Raw genomic sequence first — 27339 nt, 5'->3', positions numbered from 1 at the left:
TGACAAAGTCATTCCTGCAATAAAAAATGACTATCTCAAATTAGTAAACACACGTCATAACAAACCGACGAATCACAAACCTAACCCCGCCCCTACCTTCACAATAGCCACTCCTCCATCCCCTCCACCAACATCCCTCCACACAGCTCACATGAGCCCCAGACGTACTCGCAGCAGAACACAACAAATCTCCAAACATATCCACAGCAACAACAGTAAGTACTTTTTTTCATTTCACACATACGTCCAGGCATTCCTTCATACATACGCTATACTCATATTAGCTTTTCTTTACAGATAACAACCATATAACGTGCATAGACGAGAGAAGTGTCACCACCAACTGCTCTTAAATTAAACCCTATCTTCCTGTATATATAAATCTTACCTGACTACATTAACAGTTGAATTGCACAGTACTCAATTTTCAAATTTTAATGACAAGAGTTCTTATAACATACCAATACAAAGTATATCAGCCATAGAACATTCTCGATATTCAACTTAATCAACACAAGAACTACAAGAGGATTGAAGAACGAATGCAACGCAACATGAACTCAAATTTTAATAGACGTTTTTAAAATATACCATGTTTTAATGTTTTCAATGTGGTATATTTTTAGTGTCTTATGATGTGGCATATACAGGTGAAGCGTAATTCGCGCACTCGGGCGTCGCAGCGCGACTCCTCACATGCCAGCAATAAAAAAATGTCTCTTACAAAATTTCGTCTTGCGAGTATATCCGGTAGAAAAAGGACGTTAAAGAGTAGCAATCTGGCAACACTGTAACCATATGTAGGGTAACTACCGCTGTCAGCACGTCCAGGTCGTGCTGTATAGTTGGTGCAGTGGGTAGAGTTTTTGGTTAGCATGCAGGAGGTCGATGGTTCGATCCTGGGTTGAGGCGCATTACCTACTGGAATACAGTAAGACACCGTTTCTGAGGTCACATGTATCCTACATTTACAACATAATAATAAAAATAATAATACAGGGTGTTTACACATGAATATCGGAGTTTTAACGCCTTATAATATTTAATACGTTAAACTTACAGTTATACATTATATGTCAAATGAAAGAGCAACTCAGTTTTGTTTGTTGGCACCAATGCGCATGTACCTGCAATGGTTTCGCCGCAATCCGCTAGACAGCGGTAGTAGCAAAGATGGCGACTAGTGAACAGAAAGCTTTTTGTGTTTTGCAGTTTGCAAAGACAGAATCTGTAGTTACTGTGCAACGTGCGTTCCGCATTAAGTTCGGTTGTGATCCTCCAAGTGATAATAACATTCGCAGATGGTATCATACGTTTGAAGACACCGGTTGCTTTTGTAAAGGGAAGAGCAAGGGACGACCAAGATTAAGTGAAGAGACTGTTGAGCGAGTGAGAGAGTCATTCACTCGTCGCCCAAAGAAATCAGTCCGGAAGGCTAGTCTTGAATTACAACTTCCTGCGTCGACCGTTTGGAAAGTTGTAAGAAAACGCTTACAGCTACGTCCTTACCGTTTACAGTTATTACAGGCTCTAAAGCCGGCAGACCACACATTACGTGCCAAGTTCGCAAACGACATGTTGTTACATGATTATGAGTTTATGAATCTGATGAATCGTGTTTTTTCAGTGATGAATCGGTCTTTCACCTTAGTGGACATGTAAACACTCATAATGTGCGCATCTGGGGCTCAGAAAATCCCCTAAAGTGAATGTTTTTGTGCCGAATCCCGGCGAAAGGTTTATGGGCCTTTCTTTTATGGTGAACGTACTGTAACTGGTACTTCTTACCTCGATACACTAGAGCAATGGCTCTTCCCTCAGTTGGAAGAAAATGAGCCAGAGAACTTCATTTTCCATCAAGATGGTGCGCCACCTCACTGACATAAAGACGTACGCGATTGGTTGAACGTCACTGTACCCGAGCACTGGATAGGCCGCAAGGGCCCCAATGACAGGACTTGCTTGGCATGGCCTCCACGTTCTCCCGACCTAACGCCATGCGATTTTTTCCTTTGGGGCTTCATCAAGGATCGTGTGTATGTGCCTCCGCTACCAGCTGACCTTCCTGAATTAAGAAACCGGATTGAAGCAGCTGTTGCTGAGATTACTGAAGACACACTTAATAACGTTTGGGAAGAACTCGACTATAGACTTATCAGTATGCCGTGTAACAAATGGTAGTCACATTGAACATTTGTAAAGTTCGTAATAAAACTGTTTGAGTTGCTCTTTCATTTGACATTTAATTTATAACTGTAAGTTTAATGTATTCAATATTATAAGGCGTTAAAACTCCGATATTCATTTGTAAACACCCTGTACATTGAGATACGTACTAAACAGCATGCGGTTACCAGACGCAACACGCAATGTTGAAAGGCAGAATTATTGGGACCATGGTGATAACACATACAAATTGTAACCGAGTTTGGACATTATTCGCAGAGCACGTTGCTAGGCCTACTGGTAACGTAAGGCCCTAACGAAATGTAATGGACCTGATCGAGGCAAGAATAATAGTTGGTACTAATCTATGGGACCATTGGAGGATGGTACAAAGAAAACAGGTTTCACATCTAGTAGATGAAGTGGTGTGAATAAATTCACGCCCACGACGTGGAAAGGGCGCCTTTTAAAGCTCACCAATGAAAACGATTGTTCGTCCATTTCTAGGATCGTAGTATGTAAGTGCAAATGGTTTCTAGAGGACCCGCTGCAATCGCTGTTGACGATTAAGATGCCAGATACCATACCACCTGGACTACATTTACGAAATAAAAAACATACGCCTCAACCCAGGATCGACCACTCGAACTCCTGCATGCTAACCGAAAACTCTGTCCATTGCACCAACTGTACAATACGGCTAACTTCTGCTGACAGAGGTAGTTACCCTACATATGGTTACAGTGTTGCCAGATTGCTAATCTTCAACGTCGTTTTTCTGCCGGATATACTCGCAAGATGAAATTTTGTAAGAGACATTTTTTTATTGCTGGCATGTGAGGAGTCGCGCTGCGACGCCCGAGTGAGCGAATTACGCTTCACCCTGTATATTTTAATGCTTTTATGTACTCATGTCCATGCTCAATAGGTTTTAGTTTATTCTAACCATCACCACTTTCAATCAGAGATATTTTAACACAACATACTGCAATATATTTTAATTCCATTTTTCATTAGACATCCGGATGCTCTTACGTAACATCTTTGTAATTTTGTCTTATGACTGTAAATTTGTGTGCTAGCTGATGATGGCCGAGATAGGTCGAAACCGGTACTAGTGCAATAATTCATTCACAATAAATGTATTGATCGGTGGAACATTTTTCTTGTCTATCACTCCATGTGATATTCTTGCTGGACAAATCGGAGGCGGGACAGGTTTTCTCCGGATACTCCGGTTTTCCCTGTCATCATTCATTCCAGCAACACTGTCCAATATTTAATTCCATTTGTCATTCATCGCTCATTGCCCCAGAGGAGTGCTTCGGCAGCCGGCACAATTCCTATTGTCGCCGCTAGATGGGGCTTTATTCATTCCATTCCTGACCCTGTCGAATGACTGGAAACAGGCTGTAGATTTTCGATGTACTTATTCTGATCATAAACCGATCATTTTTAATCTTTCCTGGGTTCGATTTCAACAGCCATCTTTTCCTTCGGAGAACATTCTTAGATTACAGTAGACTCTCCTGGCATATAAATAAAATTTTAAACACATTTGAAATAAACGATAGGAATGAGATTGACCGTCAAATTATTCATCTCTATAATAAGGTCAATAATGCACGGAAGTATGTCATTCGTATCGCCAGAAATCCCGCACACTTGCCTACGCCCGCCAATGGTGCTGGTCACATTGTCAACAATGACAATGGTAGCAGATGTAATTTACCGCCATGTAGCGGTATTGCATCTTGCTGTGGGGTCCAGAACATCTAATGATAATAATAATAAAAATAATGTTCTGGACCGTCGTCAAATCGTGCGGACCGCGCTGGAAACGGGTCCTGGCCTGGTAATGACTACGAATACAGTCAAGCCGCGGGTTCAGTACCGCCAAGGCACCCAAGACGACACCACGCCGGATCTCCTTCAGGATTTGATCCATACTAAAAATGCTTATAGGAAAAGATGGCAAAGATTTAGGGACCGAACTGACCGCGTGGAATACCTGGACCTACCTCGGGAAGTACGAAATCGATTGCTGGAAAGAAAGATTGAAAAATGTGAGGAACTTTGTCGTAATCTCTCAGAAAACGAGTCAGATCGCGAATTTTGGCGGATTCTTTCAGAAAACGAGTCAGATCGCGAATTTCGGCGGATTCTATATAAAACGTTAAGCATTTAATTATAAATTTCAGTATAATACCGTAGCGAAGCACGGGTATCTTGCTAGTTGTCTAATAAATTAATATCTTGATAGTAACATGTTTGAATGCAGTGTGATAGAATTTATAATTTTTGATGATGATGATGATGATGATTATGATTGTTGTTTTAAGGGGCCTAACATCGATGGTCATCGGCCCCTTATAATTTTTGACCAATTGATAATATAGTATGAAGGGGTAATATTACCCACCACACTCACTTTTTTATTCCTTTTTTACACCAGCTCAGAGAATTTTTATGGCAAGGAATGGAAAAAATCATGGCCTTAATTAAGTTACAGCCCCAGCATTGGCAGGTGTGAAAATGGAAAACCATGGAAGACCATCTTCACTGTGACACAAGCCCACCAACTCCCAAATGCAAGCTAACAGTAACACATCTTGAACTACATAATCAACTGTGATACGGGGTTAGATCCACCTAATTAAACACAAATTTGTTTACTATATCACTGTATTTACATCTGTATATATAAAAACATGTCCTGACTGACTGTCAGATTCATCATTGCCAAGCCAAAATTACTGGACATAAAGAAATTAAATTTTGGGGATACGTTTATATTACAGTGTAGGTGCTCACTAATGAATGATTTTTGGATATTCCTTCATTTGGGGGGGGGGATTTTTTTTTTAATGAGTATATCTACATCTCAAAACCATAACAGTTTAAAGTTGCAAAATATTGGTATTTGGAATCTCATTCAAAAATTAAGAAATACATATTTTTTTGTTTTCAGAAAATCAACAATTCACCTAAGGGGGGTTAAAAGAAATGAAAATGGGGTTAATTTTTAAAAGGAGTATATCTAAGAAACTTAACATGTTACAGACGTAAAATTTGGTATTTGCAATTTCCGTTAAAAATAAACAAGTGGGTGTTTTGGGTTGGTTTTTTTTTTTTTTTTAATGCACAAAGAGGAGCCATAAATAATTGAAAAATGGGTCGAATCCTTTAATTTCGATAATTATATGTCAAAAATTGAACATGTTACAGACGTGAAAATTGGTATTTGGAATCTCCTTTAAAAATAAAAAAAAAACACATAGTTTGTTTTCGACTTTAGAGAGTACTGTTTCTCCCATGTACAGTTCTTTGTAGCATGTTCCGGAGTTAGCTCTGCCGTTAAGCTGGTCATCTTAGCCCTGAAAGGCAATACTACCTACGTGGTTTACAGAGAGATTCTGGGGTAAATTAAACTCAATTTTTCGGTGATATTTTATACATTAAGGCTTTTTAGATAATTTCTTGGTGTAGTGCCGAGGAACAATTACTTTCATTTAATTACGAAATCCACGCGAGCTAAGCCGCGGGTGACAGCTAGTATGTATTATGGAACTAGTTTTGACACGAGTTGGGGTCATCGTCAGCCTTATAAGTTAACCTAGAAATCGAATTGGTATAGTACACAACCAGGCGAGTTGGCCGTGCAGTTAGGGGCGTGCAGTTGTGAGCTTGCATCCGGGAGATAGTGGGTTCGAGCCCCACTGTCGGCTGCTCTGAAGATGGTTTTCCTGTTCTTTAATTAAGGCCTCGGCCGGTTCCTTCCTACTCCTAGGCCTTTTCCATCCCATCGCCACCGTAAGACCTATCTGTGTTGGTGCAACGTAAAGAAAGTTGTAAAAAAATAAATGTTATAGTACATAAAGTACATAATAAGATGATGTATTTACATTCTGATGTTTAGTGTTGGTCAACTTTGAACATGCTTGCATATCTGAAATATAATAATACAAAACACAATGGTGAACTATTAGTTATATTTGGATGAAACATGGAGTGGAAATATACATTGGTAATGTGTACAATTAGGGATGGTGTTTGACATTTAGATAAAGTTAACATAGTTACATAGTTTGTGGGTCCCTTTAATATGTTGTGTGAGTCATCAGTCCATGGACTGGCTTGATACAGATCTCCATTCCACCCTATCCTATGCTAAATTTTTCATTTCTTCATAACTACTACATCCTACATCTGCTCTGATCTGTTTGTCATATTCGTATCTTGGTCTACCCCTACCATTCTTACCCCGTACATTTCCCTCAAAAACCAACTGTACAAGTCCTGGGTGTCTTAAGATGTGCCCTGTCATTCCATCTCTTCTTTTGGTCACAATGTTCGAGGCAAAGAAATTTCTTAAGAAAGGCCTCCCTTGCTTGTGCTAGTCTGCATTTTATGTCCTCCTTACTTCTGCCATTGTTAGTCATTTTATTACCCAAGTAACAGTATTCATGTACCTCTTTTAAGACTTCATTTCCTAATCTAATATTTCCTGCAACACCTGACTTTGTTAGACTGCACTTTATTACTTTTGTTTTGTACTTATTTATTTTCATCTTGTATTCCTTCTCCAAGACTCTGTCCATACCATTCAGCAATTTCTCCAGATATTTTCCAGTCAGATAAAATAACAATATCATCGGCAAATCTCAGGGTTTGATTTCCTCTCGTTGGACTTTGATTCCCTTTCCAAATTCCTCCTTGATTTCCTTTATCGCCTGTTCTGTGTAAACATTAAAAAGGAGAGGGGACAAACTGCAGCCTTGCCTCACTCCTTTCTGGATTGCTGCCTCTTTTTCAAAGCCCTCGATTCTTATCACTCCAGACTGATTTTTGTATAGATTGTAGATAATTCCCCTTTCTCAGTATCTGATCCCGATCACCTTCAGAATCTCAAACAGCTTGGTTCAGCCAACATTATCGAATGCCTTTTCTAGATCTACGAAAGCCATTTTTGTGGGCTTGTCTTTCTTAATTCGGTCCTCTAAGATCAGACGTAAAGTCAGGATTGCTTCACCTGTTCCCGCATTTCTTCTGAAGCCAAATTGATCTTTTCCCAACTCAGTTTCAACTTGTCTTTCAATTCTTCTGTAAATAATGTGTTAAAATTTTGCAGGCATGAGATACTAAACTAATGGTGTGGTAGTTTTCACAGTTGTCAGTGTCTCCAGGTCTCGTGCATGTATACAGCCATTGTTTGTGGTGTTTGAACCAAGTGTTAGCAAGGACTAAATTATGATCGGTGCAGAATACAACCAGCCGGCTTCCTCTTTCATTCATTTGTCCCAATCTTAATTCTCCTACTATGTTACCTTCTCTTCTTTGGCCAGCCACTGTATTCCAGTCTCCCATCACTATTAGATTCTCGTCACCTTTTACATATTGTATTAAATCTTCTTTGTCTTTGTATACTCTTTCGATTTCTTTATCCTCCACTGAACTAGTAGGCATATAGACCTGCACTATTGTGGTGGGCATTGGCTTGGTGTCTATCTTGACAACAATAATCCTTTCACTATGCTGGGCGTAGTAGCTTACCTGCTGCCTTATTTTCTTATTCGTTATTAAACCAACTCCTGCATTTCCCCTGTTTGATTTTGTGTTGATAATTCTATAGTAGCCTGACCTAAAATCCTGCCTTTTCTGCCAACTTACTTCACTTATACCAACTAGATCTATCTTTAGTCTATCCATCTCCCTTTGAAGATTCTCTAACCTACCACAACGATTCAAACTTCTAACATTGCACGCTCCGACTCTCAGAACGTCAGTATCCATCTTCCTGATGACTGCCCCTTCTTGTGTAGTCCCCACCTGGGTATCCAAATGGGGGACTGTTTTACCTCCAGAATGTTTTACCTGGGATGAAGCCATCATTCGTACAGAGAGAGCTGCATGTCCTAAGCAATGTTAAGTAATATTACAAGACCATATCAGTCATCTAGACTGCCGCCCTTGCAGCTTCTGAAAGTCTGCTACCCCTCTTTCGATGAACCATTCGTTAGTCTGGTCTCTTGACAGATATCCATCCGATATGGTTGCAGTTACGGCTCGGCTACCTGCTTCATTGGGACATGCAAGCCTCCCTTCCACTGCAAGGTCACACGGTTTACAGGGGAGGCCCTTTAACATATGATAGAATTTTTTTTTTTTTTTTTTTTTTGCTAAGGGCTTTACGTCGCACCGAGATAGAATATATAGTGTATCATTAGCCATGATTGGTTGTGAAACATGAAAATATAATTACAATCGTGATATTCTTCTTCTTCTTCATCCATTCCCTTTTCCAGATTTTCTCTGGGTAAGGTAGTATACCAAAGCCCTCCATCTTACTCGATCTTTCCACCATTCCTCTTCTAGTACTTTATTGCTATTGACTCCCCTATTTGCAATACAGTCCACAACAGGGCTCCTCCATCTCATTCTAGGCTGTCCCCTAGGCCTCTTTCCAGTCTCTGTATCCATGAATGTTCTCTTTGGTGTTCTCTCTCCTGGCATTCTCATCCTGTGTCCAAACCATTTTAGCTTTGCTATATCAATCTCGTCTTGTCTTTCCCTGTATGCTCCTCAATAACCTCATTTCAGCTGTTTGTATCTTACTTTAGTTCCGCTTAGTCAACGTTCAGACTGCTGAAGCATAGGTCAGTATAGGTTTATAATAGGACGAGTATAAAACCTTCTTGCACTTCATTGGCACATCTTTGTTCCATACAATGTGTCTCACACACTGGTAGAAACTTGCAGACTGTTGTATTTCTTAAATCAATTTCTCCATCCAAATTTCCATCTTGTGACATCACGCTGCCCAAATATTAAAAATTTTTCACTATTTCCAGAGGTTCATTTCCTATTTTTATCACTCCCCTGGATTGTCTGTTACATCTTGTCATGATCAGACTTGATGTGTCTACTTCCTCTTCATTATCTCCCCAAACTACAATATCATCACCGAGCTCAATAGCTGCAGTCGCTTAAGTGCGGCCAGTATCCAGTATTCGGAAGATGGTGAGTTTGAACCCCACTGTCGGCAGTCCTGAAGATAGTTTTCCGTGGTTTCCCATTTTCACACCAGCCAAATGCTGGGGCAGTACCCTAATTAAGGCCATCCTTGATATTATGTAGAATTATATCCATGATGATAATGAAGAGTAAAGGAGACAATACACTTCCCTGTCTTAAGCCTGTCTCTACTCTGAACCATTCAGTTTGACCCACTTTCGTTCTCACACAGCTTTCACAATTTTGATACTGTGCTATTACCATCTGCATTGTTTCATTCCCAATCTGTGCCTCTCAATGTTTTCCATACCAAATTCCTTGGGACACTGTCATATGCCTTTTCAGTATCTAGAAACGTTATTACCATGTCCTTTCCATATTCCCAATACCTTTCCATCATTTGACACAATGTAAATATTGCAAAACACAATTTTGGTAGATCACAGCAATTTTCACATTGCTTGCTGTCTCCTTTCTTGAAAACCAGTATAATGACCCCTTTCGTCCACTCTTTGGAACATTCTTTTCTCTCCACATCACTCTGAAGAGTGTATACAACCACTGTAGACCAACTGCTCCTGCTGCTGTTATCATTTCTATGGTGACCTAGTCAATTCCAGGTGCCTTGCCTCGTTTCATTCTTTTAGTGGCCCACTCAATCTCTGCCATGGACAACTTTTTTTTTTTTTTTAATCGTCCATCTGCACTAAATCTGGTTCTTTGATTTCTCCTTGTACTGAGGTATTTTGCACGTTGTAAAGCTGTTCAAAGTATTTTCCCCACCTCTGCAATATATCCTGCTTCTGTGTCATCACTTCCTCCTGTTCATTTTTAATGGAAGTTAGCACCTTCACCTGGGTTTTTCTTCTTTTTAACCCACTGGAGTAAGATCTTTTTGCTTCCGGTTGTATCTTCTTGCAGAGATTCAGTGAATTTTTGCCAGCATTTCTTTTTCTCTTCTTGAACCACCTTGGAGCACTCCTTCTTGCAGTGCCGGTATTCTGTTTTGCATTCTGTTGTTCCAAGCTTGTTTCTTCCTTTTGACTATATCCTTTACCCTGTCATTCCACCAGGGCGTTTCTTGATCTTTCTTCCTTCCTGATACTCTTCCACAGGTCTTTTCTGCAGACTCCACCATGACTGTTTTAAAGTATACCCATTCTTTTCGACCCTTCCAATGTCTTCCTTAGGTATACTTGTTTAAATGTGTGTCTGGAACTCTTCATTTATTTCCTTCTGCTGTAATTTCCACACCCTTAGCTTTCTCTGCCTAATATCAGTCATCTTTTGTATCTTTCCCATCTTTAACTTAGCTATCACAACTCTGTGATCTGCTTCGAAAGATTCACTTGGGAGGGCTGTTACATCTATCAACATTCTCCTGTTACCTTTCTCGACCAAAATGTAATCTATCAGAGTTTGTATTTTGTTATCCCAACTATATCTTGTTATCTTCTGACTGTTTTTCTTTCAAAACCATTTGTTACCAATGATCAGCTCATTTCTTCTACAAAAGTCTCCCAAAATATCTCCAGCCTTGTTTCCCTTCCCATATCCAAATAGACCTATAATCTCATCTCCTTTTATTTCCTGACCTACTTGGGCATTCATGATCACAACTTGTTTTTCCTGTATATGGGATATTCAAGGTATTCCTCTAGTCCATATCTGTATTTCCTCTTTGTGGAGCATACCTTTGAATTATATCTGAAACACCAGTTTTCCATTTGGTCTCACTGATTCCCAGCAATGCTATACCTTTGTTAACCATAAAATCTACAATTTCTTCCACATTCCCTGTTAGTGTCACTACATTGATGGTCGCTATCTTGATGTATTTGTTTGCTGGTCACCCATTTCTCACATTTCTCCCAGCATCACAAGAATGGCACATCGCTTGTGGGGAACGCCCTAGCATTTTCCGAGGCTTCAGTACACTTGTCATCATATAGGCTTTTATTATGATGGGTTTGCCACTCCCAAAGGCATTTTAGAGCTATTGCCAGGCGAAACTTGTAGGGCGCTCCTAACGTGGAGAACAGAATCCTTTTGTAGCCGCTCCTGTGGAGTACAGTTGTTATGGGGTTTCAGTGGCATTTCCCGGTGTAGGGTCGATGACATTCGGGGGGGGAGTAGAGACTGTTGCCTCTACAGACTTGTGGTTCGATTTTAAAGTATTTCGTGCCACAGAAATAACTGAAGGCTCAACGGAGCAGAGCAGGTAATCAAGAAGTCTATCCCCACAGGTGTTCTTAAAGACATACCGTTCAAGGAAAAGTTGTAGGGTTAAGGAGCATGAGAATGGTCTTGGGGAGTGTTCAGTTCTTAGGAGCCGGTACAGAGAAAGGAGTTCACAGAGCGAAATAATAGATGTTATTTTGCAAAACTAAATTTATTCAACTGGCTTGACGCATGAATAATTTCATTATTATCTCGCATTGGAAATTAGAAGTTAATTGGAAATCTCCTCTGTTAGATTTATTCTTGAATGTTTCAATAAGTATTGTGAATCCTGATAAATTCTTGCGATGAATGAAAAATGAAAATAAACTATTTTCCTTCATTAATTTTGTAAAGAGAATATAGCTTTGTAATTCTCTAGAGTTTTTTTGAATAATCACTTGTAATGCCTACAGTCTTTCTAAAATATTACTTTAAATTTCCTTAGCACTTGAAATTAAATTAGCACTTGAAAAGAATAAAGTGACTTTTCATGAAGTTCGTTATTGACTAGTACTATTTAGCATAAGTGAATGATTTCAACGTTATCACTGTCTTTAACAGTTCAAAAAGTTTGATTTTAAATGCACTCGTATCACCTGAATGTTCATGACGCTGGAACTGGGGAATGTGGTTCTACGAACGGCATCTGGACTTCTTCGATGTCTTGAGCACCACGTTGTACCACATTCAATCCCACGTTGTACCACGTACCATCTCCCACGTTGAGTCAGGTGTTAGGTTGATATGAGGGTTAAACACTCGGTCAATATTTCTGGTGTCACTTATTAATGGTGAAGATATGAGAAAGTTCAATTGGTGATAAATTGTGAGTGTTAAAATAGCATGATCTGATCAAGTGAATATTAGTAAATTACTAGTAAACAGTACTTAGAATCGCACTTTGAATCACAGTCGGTCACGTAAAATTCAAAATAAGAATCACACTTTTAGATAATTATGGCTTCAAGTGAAAGTAAAGCACAGTTTGAAACAATTATGGTTTCAAAGCGCCCAACACTGTTCGAAAGATTCTACCTTTAGAAGCACAGTTTTAGGTAATCACAATTTCGGAGCACAGTTCAAGTAGTAAGAGTTTCAAAACACTGTTCAAATAATTCATACTATATGTATTTACACATGAGAATAATGTTACTGTCAGTCAAAAACATACTGTACTTGGTTTAAAATGAACCAAGAAAAACCCACGGCACTTAATGCCCTTGAAAGGGCTTTGGCCTGCCCAATAATCGTTGCTCAGCCCAAAGGCCTGCAGATTACGAGGGGCCGTGTAGTCAGCACGACGCATCCTCTCGGCCGTTATTTTGGACTTTCGAGACCAGGGGTGCTATCTCACCGTCAGATAGCTCCTCAATTCTAATCACATAGGCTGAGTGGACCTCGAACCAGCCATCAGGTCGAGAGAAAAATCCCTACCCTGGCCGGGAATCGAACCCGGGGCCTCCAGGCGAGAGGCAGGCATGCTACCCCTACACCACGGGGTCAGCTGGTTTAAAATTAAACCTGAAGTTTAAAGCTTGTCAGGTTATCAAGTGCCAGTTCAGTTCATTTACTACATACGTAAGACGTATTCAAATGATCCTAATTATTCATAACACAAATACTAAGGTGATATTATGTGTTATTTCCCTTCACTTGTGTTAATATTTCACGGAATTGCCACAAATTTTTCTTAAGATTCACTAGGTTATTTGATACCACTGTTCAAAACAAGTAATGTTAGGAAAAGTTGTCCACTCTCGGTTACAAAAAATACTAAGTTCCAAGTTATCGAAATATCCTAAGTTCTGATCAATCACTGTCAAATGTTAAACACTCGTTCTAGCACACGCTGAAATTTTACAAGTTTGGAGATATTACTGAGAAATATTAGAGTTCATTTTGGCACACCCCAGATTTTTCTAAGTCCGTTGCACTCTAGACATTGTATAAGTACGACGACTAGTTTCGCGTAACGTGACAAAGTTCTCAGGTTTGACACCTGCACACGGCGATCGTACGATGACCCGTCGTGGTTAAGTTGTAGATTGCAACCAACTGTACCTCTCCAGTCTCCGCTCTTTTATACCCGAAGTCGAGGCTGGCTGCCTGCCCCTCGTGGAAAATGTGTTTTCTTTCCAACTCAATATCTTGAGAATCCATAGGCCGATTTACTTGAAAATTTTCAGAATAATTAAGGGTTGATCAAGGTGGTCTATAAAAACAATCAAGTAGATATTTGGAATGCTGAAATTTTACTTCTACCCAAACGGCTTCACAGTCACTACTTAAATCAGTACGTAGGTTAGCGTTCCATTTGGATTTAACGGCCAGGCAATACAATTTATTGGTCATAACAGATCTTTCTCATTCTCTTATTTTGGGCTTAGATTTTTTCAAACACATTGGATTGATATGCAAGTTCCTCAATTTTCTTCAACTTTCAATCTAACATTCGTATCCTTCTTGTCAATAAATTAGACTATCTGTTTTCCAATTCACAATTAATTCTTGTAACACCTTTCAGCCCACTTCTCTGCATAATCACCAGATTAACCAGTTTAGGTACTGCTCGCAATTACACTGCACAGATTGACATTTCTGACCCCACTCTGGATTGCTCTCCTTCCTATCATCTAAGCCCCCCTTGTATCATTGAATCTACTACTATTAGCTCATTGAATTAGTACTCATTTGAAACAAATTCATATCACCTTTTACACAAGTTGAGTTGATGCATTGTAACAGGCTGGAACCTCCGGACTCCAGGATGATTACTGGGCTCGGTCTGGACAGGGACCATGCCCGTCCTTGACCCAAAGTTCTCGCCATTCTAGATGCTTACAAAGCCTAAGCGAAACATGTCCCATTTTAACATATATGTAATATTTGTATCTTAAACTTGAAGATTGTAAAGTATTGGAATGTTGGTTTTTTAATAAATTTGTTTGAAACTTTTACATTCTGTACTCCAATATGGCTATCATAATGAGACTCATAACATGTAAAATTCTAGAATTTCTCGAATTTCTGGAGGATCTGGAAGTTCTCAAATTTCTAGGTACACACGTTGCGGGGTTCGATATTGCACGAGAATACTGAGAGGTGAGGCGTTATGAGCACATAAGTCCTCTGCATGATATTCAACTCGTATCACGTTCGAATAAATTAATTTTTGCCTGAATACTGCATTGATTCATTATAAGTGGAATACGTCAAATGTTAATGAAATTGACACTTGAAAAGAAAACAGTTGAACTGGGTAACTGATCTCACATTCCTTGTCAGCCGTATTGATACTTGAGAAAATTATGTACAAATTTACAATGTCAAGTTCGTGATGTAAGTCCGCTGATATTGGCACGACAGTCTGAAATATTCTGTTAGGTTGCTAACTTGTATTATCACTGTTCCTAACTGACTGGATTCATCATTTTTATGCTTGGAACACAACTCTGAACATAATATTTACAGTTTTTTCAAGTTCAGGACATATTAGCATGTTCGTTAAAAATTAAACAAGTTTAAAGGCACTTGGAGAATGTTCAACATTGTCTTTAAATTATTATTAAAGTTTAACTGCACTTGAAGAATGCTTAACACTCTCTGTGAATAATTATTACGAAGTAGAAACTATAAGCCTAAGTGCAGCACTGAAAATTCTGTGTTCTCTCGGAACCTCAAGAGAAGAAAATGCAAGTTCAAATATGGCATTAATATTCTATGTTCCCACAGTCTGTTAAGATACAAGTTCAATATGACACAGGGAAAAATTACAACACGTGGAGAAATTGTAACACTTGGAAAAATTCTATGTTCCTTTGGAACGCCACTCTTTGTAAATAAAACACAAGTCCTAATATGACAGTTGAAGAAAACACTATGTTCCACCGGAACCGAGCACTAGAAAGTCAGTGTGTTGTCTCGCCGAAATACCGAATCCCAGCTGGACATACATAGCTTCTGTCTGCCGCACTTGTAGAGCTCCACTCATCACCCGTATGGCAGAGATGGTGGAGTATTACTGTCTCCCTGTAGCCTAGATCGCCATGCTTTTATACCTGGAGCTGATGAATCATCTCAAAACGTGGATATTAACCACCTCTATGAATCCTAATATACTTGGTAGATTTGCTCAAGAATTTGGTAGTTTGCAGCTGTTGTTATAGCCTCAACATTCGCGGTACAAAAATAATTGTATCTTAACTCCAAATAGACTTTTCACGGATGGATCGGAACATTACCATATATGGTCATACTCGCTGAGCGAGGCCGGCCCGAGGCGGCCCCATCACTGCTGTGTACGTCAGCCGAGTTTGGCGTGCTTGCCTATCCTTCACCTCGTGCGAAGTTTAACTCTTGTTCTTCGAACTTGCTTTCTCGTAGCGATATTTCTGGTACATTATATAATAATTGTTGAAAAGAATTTATTATGAAGGTTCTACCTATTCAGTACATTATATCTACTATACAATAATTAAATAGTCATGCCTCAGTTAGAACATGTTTGAGCCTTCTTGTGGCCATGTTCAGCCAGATTCATATAAATTTTTTAATCACATGGCAGACACACATTAAAAATAGGATATACACATTAAAACTTTTTTTGTTGGGCTGAGTGGCTCAGACAGTTGAGGCACTGGCCTTCTGAATCCAACTTGGCAGGTTTGATCCTGGCTCAGTCCGGTGGTATTTGAAGGTGCTCAAATATGTCGGCTCGTGTCTTTAGATTTACTGGCATGTAAAAATTCCTGCGGAACAAAATTCTGGCACCTCCAGCATCTCCGAAAACCATAAAAATCGTTAGTAGGACGTAAAGCAAATAACATGATTAAAACAATTTTTGTGCAAGTTAAAATAGACACATTCTATAAAAACTGTGTAGTTGTTAGTTTGTTTAAAAACTTCTTAGATAAAAATTTCATCAAAAATTCATTGAGAGATAAAGTAAACTTGTGTCCTCTACCCAGGGGGGTGCAGCTCTTTTCAGGCACATCCCCAATGGAGGTGAACTACATGTACCATTTCGACCACATACCAGCCCTCCTGCCGTTCTTAAATTTCTGGCAATACCGGGAATCAAATCCGGACCCACGAGAATGACAGCTAATAACACTAACCATTACATTACAGAGGCGGACATTGAGAGATGAACACGTGTGATTAACAGATTCTAAGGTGATTGGCAGTTGAAAGGTACTGAAAGAGGCAATCTCTGTGATCTTTTGTTCTTATATTTGTTGTCAGTATGGAACCTTATGTTTAAATTAGCTCTTGTTGAAATTGGGTCTTAAAAAAGAAAGAATACTGAAGATAAGAGAATAAACTAAAATTAATTGAATTTAGCATGTGAAATAAAAATAAAGACTCACGTTCTGTCAACCAGCCCTCGGTGGTGACACTAATAAGTAAAGTGAAAATGAAAAGCCACAGCCTGTTTGCAGTCATTTGACCGGGTCAGGAATGGAATGAATGAAGCCCCATATAGCGGCGAGGGTAGAAACTTTGCCGGCCACCGAAGCATGTCGCACTCCTCTGGGGCAATGATTAATGATGGACAGATGAAATGATATGGGAGAGTGTTGCTGGCATAAAAGATGACAGGGAAATCCAGAGTACCCAGAGAAAAACCTGTCCTGCTTTCGCTTTGTCCAGCACAAATCTCACCTGGAGTGACCGGATTTTGAACCACTGAACCGAGTGGTGCGAGGCCGGCGCGCTGCCACCTGAGCTACGGAGGCTACATTAAGTAAAGTGATTGTCTAAATGAATGCAAGCTTGTGTTTGCCTTAAACTATCACTTAAGGGGAAGTCGAGGCAGCGGGAGGGAATGACATAAGGGAATTTGTAGGGAATTTATTTGTATACTGGTGTTGATTTTTATTAACTCTTTAATTTTTTTTTTTTTTTTTTTTTTTTTTTCATTGAGGTTATGAATGAGGTTATATCTCTGGTCTCTGTAGAGATGTATAAGCTTTCAAGGATGTTAAGAAATTTTTTCCTTATTAACTGCTTCACTAATAGTGGAAAACTTATGGTTACATTCATTCATATGTTCATTCATGCTGAGAATCTTCTGTGCCTACTAGCATTTACGTGTTCCTTGTAACTTATATTAAAATTCCTATCTGTTTGTCCTATGTAGGTGGCCTCCCATTGCACACATTTTAACTTATAGATGCCAGATTGCATGTATTTACTGTTATTATTGAAAATTTAATTTAATTATTTAATTTATTAAAAAATATTTTTTTAAATATAACCTTCAGTATGTCAGTGTGATGTTAAACCACCAGCAAAAAAGTAACACCGAGGAAGATGAAAGGAGGGAAGGCACCAGTTTTGGATAAGGTTTATGTGGAAATAGTGAGAACAGCTGGACGGATGGGAAAACAATTACTATATCGGTTGGTGAGAGCTGTATGGAAGGAGATCACACCTCAAGACTGGAAGAGGAGGGGAACAATTGTACCTATCTTTAAGAAAGGGAGAGGAGGGGTCATGATTAGCTCAGTAGCTTAGCTGCTGGCTTCTCGCCCAGAGAGCTGAGGTCGATCCTGGGTTGAGATTTTCATCTCATTAATCACATGGTGTCCGGAAGGGCACCTGGCCTTAAACCCCCAGCCTAAATAAAACAAATTAACCTAGGTGGCTCAAGCAACCCCAGAAATAGCTGAGGTAAGCTGAAGAAAGTTAAGTTAAAGAAAGGACTTACAAGAGAGTCTAAAACCTATCGAAGAGTCTCACTAATGTGTCACTGCGTGAAGATTTTCAAAAAGTTCTGGATGGCTGGATTAAGTCTAAAGTAAGAGAGGTCTGAGAGAAGAAAAGTATGGCTTCAGATCAGGAAGGTCCAATGTAGATCTCATCTTTGCCATAAGACATTTACAGGAATGGCATTATGAATGTGGAAAAGGTCTACTGATGGCCTTCTTAGATATTGAAAAAACATATGGTATTGCATGCAGAAACAAGATATGAAAGGCCCTGGGAAACAGGAGATATATCAAGCGAGTTCATTGTTCATAGTTTGATATGCAAGAGGAGTTGCAGAACTCCTTATGTGTCAATTAATGAAGAATTGATTACATTTGTTGTTCCCAGACCTTAGGGCTTTACATCATTTTATTGTCCCATTTACAGGACAAGCATGGAAATTTATTGCACACATGCAGGTCATTTTACACATACAATGTGTTCATTTCTTTAATTGCATACAGATTGTTTTTGTTTTTTTTAATTTCTTAAAGGAATGTTGAACAAGTGGTTAACACTGACACACATTTATTCCTACTAGTATTATTCAAGAATATTCTTTGTGAAAAAAAGGCATATTTTATGAATCACCAGTCTGATGTGAGATACAGATTCAGACTGGCACAACAAGAAAGTAGTAAATTGATTTAGTTCTTATCTTGAACTCTACTGTCAGTTCTCTTTTAGACTTCATGGAAAGATAGACAACAGGGAAGAGAGGACGAGGGAACCCAAGATTACTATGGATGGAACCTGGACTGGAACACAGTGTTGGATGAGGAATGGTGAAAAGACAGGACAAAGTGGAGAGGAACCATAGTTGGCCCCCACTTGATGTCAGCTGGAAAAGGGGAAATGATAATGATTATTATTATTATTATTATTATTATTATTATTATTATTATTATTATTATTATTATTATTATTATTATTTCAAGTCCTTGGTCTAAGGGTTAGCAAAGTAATTTTCTATTCAGCTAGTCCAGGTTCATTGCCTGCTCTGCCATGAATTTAAAGATGGTTTGTGGGGCTGAAAACGGGGTGCACTCAGCTTCTGGTAACTTAGTAAAGCCGTCCCATTCTTGCCCATCCTAGATGTGGTTACTCAATTCATTTGCAGACAAATGCCAAGAATAGTACCTAGCATACAAATCACACTTGCTTCCATCCCAATTGTATCCCCCAGGTAATTAGAAATACGTACCAACAAAGACAACCTATTATCTGTTGTTTTCAGCCAAATGTTTGCATGCGTTGAAGTACTAGAGGAAATGATAAAGATTTCCCAAACCTCTAAGATTAAACAGCAACAACTGAAACAAGTTTTTTCTATTACCAATGGATCACGGAGATTCTTACATCTCATTATCAACATTTCAACTCCAGTCAAATGCCAAGAATAGTACTTAACGTACAGATCACAGCAGCTTACATCCCAGTTGTATCCCCAGGTAATTAGAAATACATACCAATAAAGACGACCTATTATCTCTTGTTACAGGCAAAAGTTTGCATGCATTTTAAGTACACGAGGATATGATCAAGATTTCCAGTCCTTTAACATGAAAAGGCAACAACCGAAAAAGTCTTCTTTTACCAATGGACCACAGAGACTCTTATATCTCATTATCAATAGCATATTAGACAAATATCTCCAGACAGTAGATTCTGTCAAGTAATTTGAGAAGGCATATACAGGTAAACCCCGTTATACACGGATTCGTTATCAGCGATTTCGCATATACGCGATTTTTTAAAAGTCTAATGCTGCCCTCTGTTAACAGTACGTGGAAGCTGTAATGCCTTCAGGCGGGTACATAAGTGTCGAACTCTTTAACGTACACTACATCGCGCGCCAAGGTTAAACGGGGCTAGCACATCTCTTCGCGCGCCTTCTGTCGTGTTTGTCAAGACGTGAATCGTCAGTTCCGGTCAGTAGAGTTGTGAAGTGCACTTGACAGGTTTCGTATTTAAAATGCCGGGTAAAAGGTAAGGAAGTGTGCCTGTCGAAGGAAAGAAGCGTGTACCGAAGTTGTATCTTGATTTATTAGTTTCATTATGTTCCGTATTGATATCTATCATGTATCATAGAAAAGAAAAGATAAGATCCACCTAATCAATACAAATTTTATTGTAACGTGTTTTTACCCGTTATCTTGGACTGTAACAAGACATATGTATTTTAAAGTGTTTTTACCAAGTGTTGTGAGCATTTTAATGTGTTATATGATTAATATTTTAATAAGGTGTTCAACACGAGTTTTAGGTCATCAGACATACTCAAGGCTAGGAGCATATAGCTAACCACTTTGTAATATGTCAACGTTTGTCACACATTATCACTTAACAAGGCATAACACCAAATTGTAACTAATGTAAGGGTATAGTACAGCTGAGGATGACTTCGTAAAGAGTCAAAACCCGGTACTGTAATTCAGAGAGTTACAATAAAATTTGTATTGATTAGGTGGATCTTTTCTTTTCTTTCCTATGATACCAAAGTTGTATTCGTTAGAAACAAAGTTAGAAGTTTTGGATCGCTATGAGAAAGATGAGCGTATTTTTTACATACAGTGTGCTTTTGGACTTCGACGAACCCCTGTGAGAACTATTCTTGACTGCGGAATCAATTCAAAATAAAAACGGCTCAATCTTCTTCTAACTTAAGTGTGACTAGTGTGACCAAATCTCGGTCGAAAGCGATGGAAAGAGTGGAGTGGATTGAGCATTACAACAAACAACACATGCCTCTCTCTGGAGCTCCTATTCAAGCTAACGCCAAGAGCTTGTATGCAGAGTTTAGTTTATTATTGTGTGTTTCAATGTAAATTTTTAAGTGTATAAAGTTTGCTTTAAAATGGGTTTCAGAAACACGATAATGGTTATATTTTGTAAAAATACTAAGAATGTCAGTTATTTCAAATTCAATATCCGAGTAAACGAAAACCTAACCCTATATTTTACATATAGAGACAGACTCGATTTACGCGAATTTGGTATGCGCGGCAATTCCGTGGAACGTAACTATCGCGTATAACGAGGTCTACCTGTATATTGCAATTCAATGGCAAATTCAAATTATTATTATTCTTATTCTTCTTCATCCATTCCCTTTTCCAGATTCTCTCTGGGTAGGGTAGTGTACCAAAGCCCTCCACCTTACTCGATCTTTCCACCATTCCTCTTCTAGTGCTTTATTGCTAGCGACTCCTCTATTTGCAGTACAGTCCACCCAACAGAGCTCCTTCATCTCATTCTAAGACATCCCCTAGGCCTCTTTCCGGTCTCTGTATCCATGAATGTTCTCTTTGGTATTCTCTCTTCTGGCATTTTCATCATGCGTCCAAACCATTTTATCTTTGCTATACCAATCTCTTCTTGAAGTTTACACACTCCCACGCTGCTTCTTATTTCCTCATTTCATATTCTACCTCGTCTTGTCTTTCTCTGTATGCTCCTCGAGAACCTCATTTCAGCTCCTTGTATCTTACTTTGGTTCTGTTTAGTTAACGTCCAGGTTGCTAAGCATAGGTCAGTATAGGTTTATAATAGGAGTATAAAACCTTCTTGCACTTCATTGGCACATCTTTGTTCCATACGATGTCTCTCACACACTGGTAGAAACTTGCAGACTTCTGTATTCTTAAATCAGTTTATTTCTCCATCCAAATTTCCATCTTGTGATATCACACTGCCGAAATATTTTAAAATTTTCACTACTTCAAGAGGTTCATTTCCTATTTTTATCAGTCCTCTGGATTTTCTGTTACCTCTTGTCATGATCATAGTCTTACTTTTCGCTGTACTAATCATCATTCCAAATCACACCAGCTTCCATCCCGTGTGTATCCCCCAGGTAATTAGAAATATGTACCAACAAAGACAACCTATGGCAAATTATTATGAACAATTTTTTTAAACTTACGTTTGTGGTATGTATAATTCTTGGATGATAATCATTAGGTGCGCTTATTTAAATATGCTTTCTTTTGTTTTCAGGTCTGCTTTTGGATATAATATTCGTAGCTGTTCTCAAAGCTTTTACAAGACGGCGACGACCAGCAGCCAATAAGGCTGACATGTTTGTTACTGTAGGGCCAGATAAATTTTCCTTTCCATCTGGACATGCCTCAAGGGCATGTTTTGTGGCATTCTTCTTCATAAAGTTATGGCCAGTTCACTTTATACTGACCTTGCCCCTACTGGCATGGTGTACTGCTGTGTGTCTGTCTCGCCTCCTGCTCCGTAGACATCATATTTTAGATGTGCTTGGTGGTGTTTTACTTGGAATCTTGGAAGGACTTCTTATCGGATGGTTGTGGTTATCACAGGAGACGTCAGCTTGGGCTATATCGTATATATCTGATGAGAGACTGGAAGGTGGTAGCTACCATGTGTAAATACTGAAAACAATGTTAATCAACTGAGTTATAATTTAAGTAGAACATATGTCTTATATTGGTTTAATTATTTTTGTTAAATTAACAATCTTAATGGATTAAAATTTGTTAATAATAGGATGGAAGTTTAATTACTTTTCATATAATTCTGTAACTTCCAAACGTTTAAGAATGAAGGGCAAGTGAAAAGAACTGTGTACTCTATGAGCAAAGACTAAGAAGTGGGGTATCTTCAGGCTGCCCTGTAAAATACTTCAAATTTTGTTGGAATCCATATTGCATAACTGCACATGTTATGTTTAGCACCAAGTTATTGTTTTTGTTGTTAATAATATGGTTGATTCAAATTAAATTATCCAAATCTCTAACATTTTGCGCATTTCAGAGAATTTTCCTTGAATTTTCGTTTCGTTCGCTACTGAGAAAGTCAAACAAGGTCTTTGTGAGAGATTGAGTTCACGTTGAGCTTGTCTTGTTTCACAAAGCATAAACCCAAAATATTATGTCTTGTATTCCAAGAAGTGTTGTTTATCCAGGCAAGTACCCACTGTACTATGGGGTTTTGTAACATATATCATAGGGTCAAAAGATCTTTCTAGGTCGACGCCCCAAATAAATAGCTTTTATTTTTAAACATATATCATCCTTGCGCCTGCAAAAACCACTAACTTATGTGAAATATTTTAGCTTAGAAATTTGGCCAGTCAGGTGGTGTAATCTAAGGTTCAATATTGTGTGAACATTGTCAAGGAATTCTCGCTCTTCATAGCTCTTCATAATATATGTGCTGCGGGTCAGTATTTTTCCAAAAATATCATTACTTGACGATTTTTGCAGGCGCAACAACGATATTTAGATACCGATTTAAGAATGCCATATATTCAGTTGATGAAAGAAGCTCATTGATAAAAATTCCATACAAAGTGTAGTGTAGAAATGTGTATGTGATCATTAATGGAAATTAAGATGGATGATCTGTAAAGCTGGGATTTCTTTCATGTGATCAGAATAAAGTGGAACCCGTCCGTCCTGTGCGCGGGAATTGCTGAGTGAGTGAGTCAGCTGGTGACGAAATACAGTGCCGGATGTGCTCAAGGCCGTGTACCGCGCCAGGTTTCAGTCTTTGTTGAACGTTTGCAAACGTGGCATGTGTTTCGTTGGTGACATTAATACATTGTGTGAATTCAGTGAAATGGCTCTGGTGGCTCAAGTCGGGTATCGGTAGTCTGTTTGCCAAAGAGTATTCCTTTACGATTCATATGTTCATACAGAAAGTGCGAGGACCGTAAGGAGATTATTTCAAGAGAAGTTTCCTGATGTTCAAGTTTCAGGTCGAACTTTGATTCATAGGTTAGTAAATAAATTACGGAAGACGGGAAGTCTTCTTGATAAGAAACGTAATAAGCCACGTACAGTACTTTCACAAGAAACTGTAGGTAACTCTCTGGAAAGGTCTCCTACAAAATCACTTCAACGACTTGCTCAGGAAATGGAAATTTCCTACGGTTCTGTTTGAACGGGTACAAAGTTACTGAAGGGTAATGAACAGTTTCCTAAGCAGGTGCCAGAAATGCTTGAAGAACGAAGGGAGGCAGCTTCAACCTCTGGCGTGATATATATGAGTACTTCCTATTTTTTGTGTTGTTTTGTGTTGTTTGTTTGTTTATTTATTTGTTTGTTAGAAATAGCGTATGCAACAATGTATTTGCTGCGGACTTCCTGTCACGCATGCACCTCCTGTGTGCAGGCTGCGCTGCTGGGCTACGGGACTGGTTCCGCTTTATGCTACTCACTTTGTATATAGGCTATACCTACTGTTTCTTGTTATTTAGATGCTGGAAAAAGACAAAATGTCAAATTGCTACATTAGGGTTATTATAACTGTATTTCATTTTATATATTTTGGTGTTTTCGTATTCACACATAATATAAATTGCTAGGTTGATGTTCGAACCTCAAGCTCGGGCTATTGCCACTTGCCACAGTCGGTGAATTATTTTTTTGCAATTTACTTTATGTCACATCGACACAGATCTTGTGGGTGAATTAAGATGACTGACAGGTGTCTGAAAGGTTGGAGAATCACCATTGCAGATAGACATACCTCCAACATAGGCTTTAAAAGTTCCCAATTAGTTGCAGAAAACACACTCCTTTCTTTGATTCATGTATATTGTCTGCTTATATTTACATCTTTCATACCTATTTAGACAGTACCTAATGCATTTTTAATGAGATTAGTCACCTGCATGCTGGTGTTTCCAAACATGCAATTGTGATTATGGCACCAGTCGTTGGCTTTAAATTTAAAATTATGGATTGCTGTTGATAGGTCCTTTACAACCGACGGTAAAGTAGCGATTTGCCAAGTATGCAGCAATCATATTGTATGTTCTATAATATCCCAGCTTGAATAGAACGTACAAAGTGCTTTGCATAGAAGAAACAAACAAAAACTTCTATAGAAGAAGAAATAATTTTAACACATGCAGAACCCTTCCCCTTCAAGTAATTCCTTTTTATAAGGACTAGTGCAGTACGATGATTGCAGCCAATAGTCCATGATGCAAGCTTCAAGTGTCTGAATTCAGATCTTTTCTGGAAAAGTTTTGCAACCAACATGTTCCTGATCATTCAACACTACATGAGGCAACATAAGACAGTACATTAGATTGGACACGTTTTCATAGATTGCTTAATGAAACAACGGATACTAAGGCTCGATTTAATGCAGTCTTGTAGCAGAAACCTGAGAGACCCTCAAAGCCATCCCTAGAGTTGGACCCAAAAAAAATCACTCGCTATTGCCAGATTTGTGTCTAATGGTTTAAAAGATTTTTAGCATAATGAAATGCAAGAGGAGAAGGTATTAGTTCTGTATTCCAATGCTGCAGCATGTATGCTTAAAGCTGCAACTCTTCTGGAAGTGTTTTATCCCAGTATACTCAATTTTACATGATTGACTCATGGACTGCAACATGTTGCTGAAGACTTTAGAGCTAAGCTTACACAAGTGAACAGATGAATTTCAGCAACAAAGAAAGTGTCTTTAAAACCCCTATAATGAGTGCTATCTTACAAACAAAAATTTCCAAGAATACTATTGTCCTGAGAACCAGTGTTAACTGCCTCTACCCATGTTCTTCCCTCCCTTGTTAACTTCTATAGTGAACATCTAGATGCCATAAAGTCTGTTATAGATTCATTTGATCCTGACCTATTTGTGAATATCAACAGTGCCTATAGTGATCCCAAAGTGATCACCTCAATTGCCTACATAATGCGGCTTCAGTTAGCTTCAAGACAGCATGGTGCATTCGGGAGATAGTGAGTTCGAATCCCACAGTTGGCAGTCTTGAAGATAGTTTTCCATGTTTTTTTTTTCACATTTTCACATCAGCCATATGCTGCGGCTGTACCTTAATTAAGGCCACGGCCACGTCAGATGATGAGACGAAGTCTCTCGTAGTGCATTGGCACTGCTGGTAGCTTCAAGTAGCCTATGCAGTGGCCTCCACAGTATGCACTAGCCTTGCATCTTGGTGGGTGTGCTAAGTACCAACTGATGAGCCCAACTTAGCACACAGGGGCGAAACGCAGGCAACCAAGAATGAGTTAGCTGGAAAATTTATAATGTCCAATAATGGATCATGATATTGGTAATCATCTGATGGCCAGGCAGGCATCAATTTTGGAAATGAGACAAAGTCTCTCATAGTGCATTGGCACTGCTGGTGGCTTCAAGTAGCCTATGCAGTGGCCTCCACGGTATGCACTAGCCTTGCGTCTTGGTGGGTGTGCTAAGTACCAACTGATGAGCCCAACTTAGCACACAGGGGCAAAACCCAGGAAACCAAGAATGAGTTACCTGGAAAATTTATGATGTCCAATAACGGACCATGATATTTGTATTATAAGTGGTATGTTCCGAGCTGTCAGTGGAGAGATGGTGTGGAATGACATTAGTAGACGAATAAGTTTGAGCGGTGTCTTTAAAAGTAGGAAAGATCACAATATGAAGATAAAGTTGGGATTCAAGAGGACAAATTGGGGCAAATTTTTGTTCATAGGAAGGGAAGTTAGGGATTGGAACTACTTACCAAGGGAGATGTTCAATAAATTTCCAATTTCTTTGAAATCATTTAAGAAAATGCTAGGAAAAGCAACACATAGGGAATCTGCCACCTGAGCGACTGCCCTAAATGCAGATCAGTAGTGATTGATTTACTGACTGACTTGCCTAGATCATTTCAGTCCGGAAGCAGTTGTTGAAGGTAATGGGCTAGTTATTCATTAGCACCTTAGATAAGTACAGAGACATTTCTATAAGTTAATAAGGTGACGGTTGAATACTACTACAATCATTATTTATTAATACTTGTTCATAATATCACCAACTCTCAATCACTGACATGTTTATGCAACGTGAACAATATTTTACATATTTGTGCACGATTTAAAGTGATTTAAATTAATTGAAGGATGTTCATGTAGAATGAAACATGTCATTTTTTGTTTAATAGTGTGTATTATTTTAACAGGTATGTTATAGTGTTATGTGTGTTATAATTAGTGTTTTTGACAGACTGAAAATCTTTAAATTTACATTAACTTACTCGATACTGGAAAATGTGGCTTCCTTTTTAACAAGAACAAACATGTAAAGCAGAGTTCTTTAACAGTTTGAAATCTGAATGGGCAAAATTCCCTAAAGACAAAATTAGATCCCTCATTGCTTCCATACCTGTGACATGCAATGCTATTATACAAGCAAAAGCTACGC

The 27339-nt window shown here is 38.8% G+C and overlaps 1 protein-coding gene across 1 annotated transcript in view; it reads left to right on the top strand.

Moving 5' to 3' along the window:
- LOC136862835 (polyisoprenoid diphosphate/phosphate phosphohydrolase PLPP6) overlaps window positions 1–22673 on the top strand; it is an 88833-nt gene extending 66160 nt beyond the window's left edge. Inside the window, exon 3 of the mRNA XM_067139105.2 lies at window positions 22156–22673. Coding sequence (XP_066995206.2) covers window positions 22156–22556 — 401 coding nt within the window. The 3' untranslated portion in view covers window positions 22557–22673. The remainder of the gene's footprint in view (window positions 1–22155) is intronic.
- The last annotated feature ends 4666 nt before the right edge of the window (window positions 22674–27339 follow it).

Source organism: Anabrus simplex, chromosome 2 (genome assembly GCF_040414725.1).
Source record: "Anabrus simplex isolate iqAnaSimp1 chromosome 2, ASM4041472v1, whole genome shotgun sequence".
NCBI lineage: Eukaryota > Metazoa > Arthropoda > Insecta > Orthoptera > Tettigoniidae > Anabrus > Anabrus simplex.
This window is presented reverse-complemented; position numbering and strand designations above follow the sequence as displayed.